The sequence below is a fragment of the Ceratosolen solmsi genome, unplaced genomic scaffold, assembly GCF_000503995.2.
Source record: "Ceratosolen solmsi marchali unplaced genomic scaffold, CerSol_1.0 scaffold45, whole genome shotgun sequence".
Taxonomy (NCBI): Eukaryota; Metazoa; Arthropoda; class Insecta; order Hymenoptera; family Agaonidae; genus Ceratosolen; species Ceratosolen solmsi.
The window spans coordinates 2918493-2927421 of record NW_011948436.1 but is presented as its reverse complement, the minus strand read 5'-3'; the positions used below and the strand labels follow the sequence as shown (position 1 = coordinate 2927421).

Genomic DNA, 8929 nt, shown 5'->3' with positions numbered 1-8929 from the left:
CTCTCTCTCTCTCTCTCTCTCTCTCTCTCTCTCTCAATCGCTCAACTCTATATCTATGTCTCTCTTTCTTTGCTTCCTACGTCTTCTTTTGTTTCGTGTCCGCGTGCAGTAGCTCATGCGAACGGCAACGCGACACCGCACTGGCTTTATAGCATGGAAAAGCCGAGCGAGAGTCCCATGGACTAACAAACAAGACCGTAACACTTAATGTATCTTGGCGACGTTCTTTTTTAAAAAGAGAATTTTCCATCGGCTAATGCCTCGACGCTACTCGAGAGTTTTTAATTGAACTCTAAGATTATTTAGTTGCCGCTTTTACGATGAGGAACGGGATGAGATGAGTGGATTTGGAATGCAGGTGTCATAGAATCACAGTTGGTTAAGAGCTCGAACACTCGGGGATGTACTTGGGATGTAATAAGTCAATCAAAGCGAGATCCAGACTTTTGTGCGTTGATGCTGTGTGCCGCTTCGTTTTCTTTTTCCTCCATTTTTATGGCCGCACGGAATATATATTTTTTAAAGCCTAGTTTTATGACAGCATATTGAATGTTAACGTTTCCCTTGGTCATTCTTTTTTCTTTTTTCTTTTTTTCTTTATGATTAATGGGAAATATTTCTTTTTCTTTTTTTCTTTTTTTCGTCTTTCTTTTTTTCTTCTTTTTTTCTTTTTTAATTAAAATAGTGGTATATCATTGTAGAAATAAAGTATTTTCATTTTCGCACGTAAATTATTGTGAAATCTAACACTTTTAAATAGCATAATTACATGTGTTATATTTAAATTAATAACTTTTGATAGTTGCAAGAGGCATTTGTTAAAAATAAATCTCTCCAGCCTATCGTACATTTGAATTAGAAATTTTCTTACTCGTAATTCATATTAAAGAAATAGAATACAACTAGTTTTTTATGATATTCAGCACTTATCACTTATTTAATTAATTAAAATCAATATTTATCAATGCTTTATGCTGAAATCAATATTATAATTATTACACATTTATATATACAAATTTATATATTTATATTCGAAAGAAGTGTACACATAAAAGATGTGTACACATAGTTTGTCTATATATATATATATATATATATATATATATATATATATATATATGTATATATTATTAACTCTATAATGGCTTATATTAGATAAATTCTTGACAAACTTTATGCACAAAGAATGTAAAATAGTCATTAATATTAAGAAAATTCTATTTAATAATGATATTATTATGTGCTCGCGTATCGATAAAAGAAAGATTGGAAGTAAAAATGCAGAAATATACCGATTAATCCAAGTGAATGTATCCCTAAAGTTGTAACTTAAAAAATATTCGACATGTGGAAGATATCGAGTTTACGACTATTAAAACAGATATGTTACAATTAATTAATCTGTGAGACAAGGACTTTAATGAAGCCGATCGATCTTCCTCTAACAGATACTATCGGTGCTGCTGCTGCTGGCTTACGCGAGTGGGGCCTGCTCCAAGACCACCAGGCACGGCCCAATTGCACCTCCGAGGTTCCGCCAGTACCATCGGCACCAGCACCAACAGCATCGGCAAGCGCGCGCCCTTAGCGAGTTTCTCCTTCCACCGCCTGCGCCCGCGAATTTTCACGTCCCACATAATCAGCACCAACACAATAGCCACAACGAGCTTGCATCGGCGTTGTCAGCGCCTATAACTGCGGCACAAGAATGGCGCACGCGCAACGGCCGTTATGTGAATGAACAAACCGGCGACGGCAATAACAATTTCGGCTACTTCTCCAAGCTGATGAATTGGCTAAATCCATTTGCTGGCAAAGCTCATCGTAATCATGACGCGATTCATGGGAAGGATATTCAGGGGCAAGGACTATCGGGCAATCCACTACAGCAGCAACAGTTCGCCCAATACGCGCCGTATCAGCCGTGAGTACAAATGCCGCTGTGACTTTCGCTTTTTGAAAGCACTCGGAGAAATTGATAATACGGTTGGGAAAGCTAGCGACTGCACGATTATTAATTGATAGCCATTTCCTTAAGAACTTCATGAGAAAGTCAATTAAGTCAATGAGTTTCTCATCTTTAATGAAAAAAGTATACAGAGTATAGGTAAACGTAAACCATTACAAGAAGATTTATGTATTATACAATAATTTTAATATCCAGATTTTCGAGATACTGCAAACGCTTGCGTCAATTGTACTAAACAGCTACTAATCATTTCTTTAGGTGAATTTATGAGATGAGGAGAAATCTTTTACACGCTATAGTTACTATGATTATTGTATCTTTTGATTATGGATTAATTTATTTTTTGTACAATTTTTTCAGTTTCATTTCTGTCATTAATATCAATTAAATTTTAAGTCGAAATAATAAATTCAGCGATACATTGCCACAACCAGTTTACATTTTATGGCTTAAGGATTTTTCGTCTGGAAAGTCATAATAAATACAAATATTATTTTCAAATTTACAAGTGTCGAATAATATAAATTATTAAGTTGTTTTTGTAATTATTTGCAGTTGCTCGAAAATAATCAAAGAAAAAAATTACGTGTTATACATATATATATATATATATATATATATATATATATATATATATATATCAGTTTAAAATATATGTATATATCAATTTATTTTATGTGAATTATACATGATCGAAAATAAACAAAGAAAAAAAAAACGTGTTATATATATATATATATATATATATATATATATATATATATATATATATATATCAGTTTAAAATATATGTATATATCAATTTATTTTATGTGAATTATACATGAACGATAAGTAAATGCCTAGTATGATTGGAAAAGTAGCTCAATGGAATTAATACTTACAATGTTGTAGATATACGAGTGAAATCAAGCAGTACGAATCACCGCCATTAACTGATAATTCGCAAACTAAATACGCTAATACAGTCGGTTGGTACAGTGGAAAACCATGTAATCCATGCAATCAGGTACCGTGGATGCCGATTTTTCGCGATAGTTTGCATTATAATCCAGGACAGTATGCTCCAAATGCTGGCAGTAACATGTACTTGCCTCCATCGTCCCAGCAAGAGATTACAACAATAGGTTTATCATATTCGGAACCAACTGGATCAGCCTTAAATTACCAACAGAATAATCCACTTCCAAATCCTTTTCTATATCCGGATATTATACCGCCATTATTTAAAGCCAAACCCTTCAATGATCATCCTGAAGAAAACTTGCCACCAAATCCAGAGTTGTCGATTACATTGAATAATGATTATAAAACACAGGCTGAAAATTTGCATCACTTGCATCCTCAAAATCTTGATCATTCACTTGCTAATTCACAGCCCGATTTATCATCTGCAAATTTGAATTATCACAATTTTGCAAACTTGGATGATCTCCCTCCGAATTTTTATCAGCAACCTCCATCAAATTTTAATGACGAATCTACGGAAAATATTGATCATTGGCCACCTGCACCGAATATCAATCATATAACTGCTCAACATACCGACAATGCGTATTTCCAAAATTTCAATTATCCATTGTCCGATAATTCGAATTATTCTCCCGTGAATGTTAACGAACAATTACCTCAAAATTTTGATATCCAGTTATCATCGAGTTTAGAGCACCAGGTATCCCCGAATTTGGATTGGGAATCTCAAGCACCTCAAAATTTAAATAATCAAATACCTTTACACTACGACGATCAGCATTCGACGTCGACTTTTGAACAGCATCATGAACCATCGCAAATTGTTGGAATAATTAAAGAGCCGCCAACGAATATAAAAAATATTAACGCAAATGATAATCGTCATGAGGAATCTTATCCAGTACCTGTGAACGGCGACGGATCGAATATTTTAAATGATAGTTTCGTCAATGAAACTCTTCAACGTCTCTCTCATCATTCGTCTCATTATCCTCAATCGATAATAACATCTTCCGAAGTGGAGCAGCAACATGTCAAAAATAGCGAAACCCTGCACTTCCAACGCTCACCCTTAATAGATTTAAGTGTTGCCGGCGAATCGTCTACAAAAACACCGAATCATCGTCTATCGAAAGAGTGGAGCAACTATATAAAGGATAAACCGAGCGCCGATCCAATCACGATTGCTCCTTTAAAAGGGAAACACATTATTGCTAATCGTGAATCCTCGACGCCAACGTCCATTGTGATTGACTATATCTTGTCTAGTCCAGAAGAAACGTTGGACTTGAACGAATCAGAAAAGGAAACTGGGTCGTCTTCACGACCACAACATCACAGCGAAAGGATTGTCGTGACATCGAGCGTATCACCAACTACAAGTACAACGACAGCGATGCCCCTGAATCAGCAACAACAAGAGACACTTATCGAAAGTGTAGTGCAGTCGTACGAGTTTTTCAAGAGGAAAAATGATATGAGCACTAAGAAGGCGGAGGACAAAATTATTAAGGATACGGATGAGTTCAGTGCGAGTAAAGAGGTCACGATTCCCAATAAGTTTGGAAATGAAAATAAAAATAAACAGGTTAGTGATTATATAAGATAATCTTCGATACTTTTAACATGTTCAATAATATAATAAATTACGAATCATTGAAATATATATATATATATATATTGAAACATACAATACCAATTAAACGAAATATTTTTATGTAAAATAATGTTAACGAATATCCTTTAATATTTTTTACTGAAATACAAAATTTTAAAAAGTATCATAATGCAATAGATAAACTATGTTATCTATGCTAATTTATTTATAGATCAGTGAATCTTATTAATTATGAAGTTTTTGTGTACGAACTAATTAAATTGATTTAAAAGAGAGAGAGAGAGAGAGAGAGAGAGAGAGAGAGAGAAAATTAAAATAAAACACATTCGAAATGTATTTAATTTTTAAATATTATATTATTGAAATTTTTAAGTCATATTTTATTGTATAAAATAAACTTGATTAATTACGTAACTAAATAACCATATGTAAATAATTTGAATAATTATTTTTAAAACTCATAGAATAATATATATATATATATATATATATATATATATTCGTGTATATTTGTCATATGCTTTCTAATTTTTGTTAAATTGAATAATTCCTTATGGATTCGAAAACTTTGGCTTATTATGATGAACCTACGGATAAACTGAAAAATACATAAAAAAATTTTCACATTTAAGGTTATACAAATAATTATTCCATATACGTCGCAATACACTCCAAGTCCATTCCATTCGACTCGATCGATCGATGAGCAGAAGAAAGATAATGCGCAGAGCAGTCATAATTCGTCCGTGACGGTACAGTCGGGCGAAACTGCTGGTCGTATTGTTTCACTCGATAACAATGTTGAGGATAATGTTGTAATTCAGGAATCGAGGCGGGTATCTGTAACGCAAAATCCACCAGAGCGAAAATTGCGCAACAATCGAACAGACGGTACGGAGAATAAGATTGGTCATACTATAGACGTGCACAGATTACAGAAGAATATCGATAATTGGACGATTCAGGTACGTGGGACGCGATAAATTGTAAATTAACGAGAACGGGAGAGACGTGCGAAGAATGAGTTGGCTCATATAGAATAATCAATCTTCGTGATAAATGAAAATATCCGTCTCTTGGTCTTTTTCCTTAAAATAACAATATAATAATAATAGCATTATTTTGATTATATATTTATTAATGCAACAGTACTACTTTGTATTTTAACAGAATTAATAAGGATATTATTTTATTAATGAGTGAAATAGAACGTTTATAATATAAGAATTAGCATTTTACATCATATGTAAACGTAATTTTCACTTATAAATTGGTATTTCACTTCATGTTTAATATCGGTAACATTAGGAGTTAAGAATTATTTATAATAAAAATGTTCGATATACATGACAAAAGCACGCGGTTAAAATTATTGTAACTATTATTAAAATTATATTATATTTAGATATTATTAATATTTATTATATGAATAAAAGATGTAAAATTAGATTATGATACGATGATAAAAATTTTTAGGAATACGCGAAACGTGTTCCGCCGTTCATAAATTATCTAAATTCAACTCATCCACGTTGGATATCGTCCAAACAAATACCAGACGAATATTTACTGCCAATTACGGAATTGGAAGATAACGAATATTACGATTTTAGTAAAGAAACTGATTTTCAACGAGGGACGAACAAATCAAAGGTTTGACTAAATAAATTTATATTTCTATAGTTTTATGTCTTTTTGGTATTCATGAATATTGCAAATATTTATAGTCCGACATACGAACAAAACTTCTTAAGAATGACACTGTCTTTTTCCAATTTTGAAACGACAGTTTCACCTTTATAAAAATACACATTTATTATGGAAATGAAGTAAAGCATTACGATTGATATTTGCCCTAAGAATTTTAAAAAATATTATTTCGATTCCGACACATTCTCATACAATGTAATACCAAAATGCATAATTTCATTAATAATCTCCTACTGTTGAGTATGCACATAAAATCAAAATTATTAAAGTACTCTAGGTGTTAAAAAGAATTCATGAAGTTCTTAGTGAGTCTAGATCTACGAAAAAATCGAGTTCATCGGTAATTCATTCTAATTGACTAAAAAGTTAACGTCGTACTACTTATAAGAGCTTGAAAATATCTCGTAAACTGTCTACCAATTGTACCAATTTATCGTTTTACGTTATAAAAATGTCCCTTCGTATGCATCTATATAATATGTAGTACACATTTATAGCCAATCGTTACATTTTTATTGTGGACGATTTCATTGATCCCTTGGATATCCTCTTGGTCGAAAGCTAAAGTTCTTTATGGATCTATCGAATCTTTTAGCGATGAAATTACTTTTTTCTCAATTTTTGCCTGCAATATTAAATGATTAAAATAACTTTTGCACTTTCAAGCACTCTGTCGCAGCAGAGAACATAACCAAAGTCAGCATAATAAGCGCAACATATCCAAAGAAATCGAACAAGCCAGAAGAAGTTTGGGGTCGCAACATTACGAGTTCGGAATCTAACGAATCTGAACGCGTGTACGTGGTCACGCCTGTTCCCAATCCAAACTTCCTGGAGAAAATCTCTCTCAGCAAGGATTCGGCAAGATTCAGGAATCGAAATCCCAAGGCCAAGCACGAAGACTCGGCGGAGATCGAGCAGGCTTATCAGGTCTTACCCCAAGCTGTGAACAATCTGGCGGTGCTATCGAGTGTGCCCGATTCCGCGGCACCGGCACTCTGGGGTATTATGGAGCACGAGGAACTCGCTGCTAATGTCAATCAGCCGAGATGGCGTAGCGAGTCCGACGTCCTTCCTGATGCTGCTTCGACGCCAATATTATACGCGGGACACTCCAAGGTAAGCACTAAATTTCGATTAAAAATGTCACGTTGACGTATGATTGAGCGCGGTAGAGATGTGATTTAGTAGGATCCGAAAATGTGAAAATATCGCAATTACTTTGCTATTTGATTTTTAATTAATCATTAACGTTTAATGGCACTTTAATTAGCATTATTAAATTTTGTATAAGAATGCTTTGAAGTATACTGTTTATGCGTCCTACAAATGCTGACTGAAATTTCTACCTTTAATGGCCTCATGTAATACTTATGTCGTACTTTTAAACAAAAACACATTTTTTACATCGGTTTTTCCATAACATCGCAAGCGAAATATAAAAGATATTGATGAAACTTTGTAGAATAAAACTTGGATACTATAACGAATGATTGACTTATTATTATCGTTACACATTATTATTATGGAAAAGTGAAAAGATCCATAGCATTGGTATTAAAATTCTCGCGCTTAACATAATCTATGCTTATAGAAGTGATTAAAAATAATTATCTAAGCTAACTTTGTAAATTACCCGATGCGCATGTGGCATCCAAAGCTGCATTGCTAATCCCACGAATAAATAACAGCCAGAGTTTCTCGTATTGGAGATCAAACTCGTCACTGTCGTCCAACCATTTATTTACTTTCACATTCGCAAAATTGCTTATTAGACGTCATAGTGATAGAGATCATAACGACCAATAGAAAAATCTTTGCTACCTCGTGTACTTTCAGGTGTCGCGTGCGAGATGATGGATCACCCATCAACAGCTTGTGAATCAAACGCGTGACAACAATGAGAACTTAACTCGAAGAAAATGCACGAGGAATGGAAATCTAATGGCCGAACTACTTAGTCCAAGTGTTAACGGGTAGAGGCAATTTTCGGCAACGTGACCGTCATCATTACCAACACTCGACCTTCATCCGCAGAGTTCTTTTTAATATTAGAAGTGCGTTTAGTGAATGACCGGGGAGAGGAGTAAACATTGACTTTACGATGTTGTCTAGTTTCTTGAAAAGACGACGACTTATTTCTTTCTAATCGTCCATTTAAAACCATACACCACGAACGAGTCCAATAACTTTCTATATATTAAATAAAAACGTTACTTAGCCGTTATAAGTTAGCCATATACAATACGTATTTTTAGATTATCTTTAGAAAGTTTGGCGCTCGATTTAAAATTCGCTGTTTCAGTCATGAGCAGGGATGGGAAATTCCGCACTCTCATTAATACGAACGAAAATGTATGCGTAGAATTTATTGTAATTCCTCGACGCTTCATTCTTCTCGCAAAATAACACACAATTTCTAATTTCAAATCATTCGATTCCGATTTAATCTACGATCCTTGGAATGCCAATGAAAATCTGTCGCCAATCCCCTTAATGAGCGGGTAAATCCAGCATATCGTGTACAATAAACTCGGCATCAGCTAATTCATTATGGGGCCTTATCGAGTTGCCGAGTAATGGCGATACGACGACGCTATGTAGTAATAATACTCCGTGACTCCTTCCGTTTATCGCCGTGACTCTTTCCCCTGCACAAT

The 8929-nt window shown here is 34.0% G+C and overlaps 1 protein-coding gene across 1 annotated transcript in view; it reads left to right on the top strand.

The window, feature by feature from the left end:
• LOC105365110 (uncharacterized) overlaps positions 1-8439 on the top strand; it is a 13867-nt gene extending 5428 nt beyond the window's left edge. The window contains exons 2-7 of the mRNA XM_011503201.1: positions 1449-1924; positions 2864-4529; positions 5192-5524; positions 6036-6212; positions 6936-7388; positions 8109-8439. Coding sequence (XP_011501503.1) covers positions 1449-1924; positions 2864-4529; positions 5192-5524; positions 6036-6212; positions 6936-7388; positions 8109-8126 — 3123 coding nt within the window. The 3' untranslated portion in view covers positions 8127-8439. The remainder of the gene's footprint in view (positions 1-1448; positions 1925-2863; positions 4530-5191; positions 5525-6035; positions 6213-6935; positions 7389-8108) is intronic.
• Positions 8440-8929: the final 490 nt, after the last annotated feature.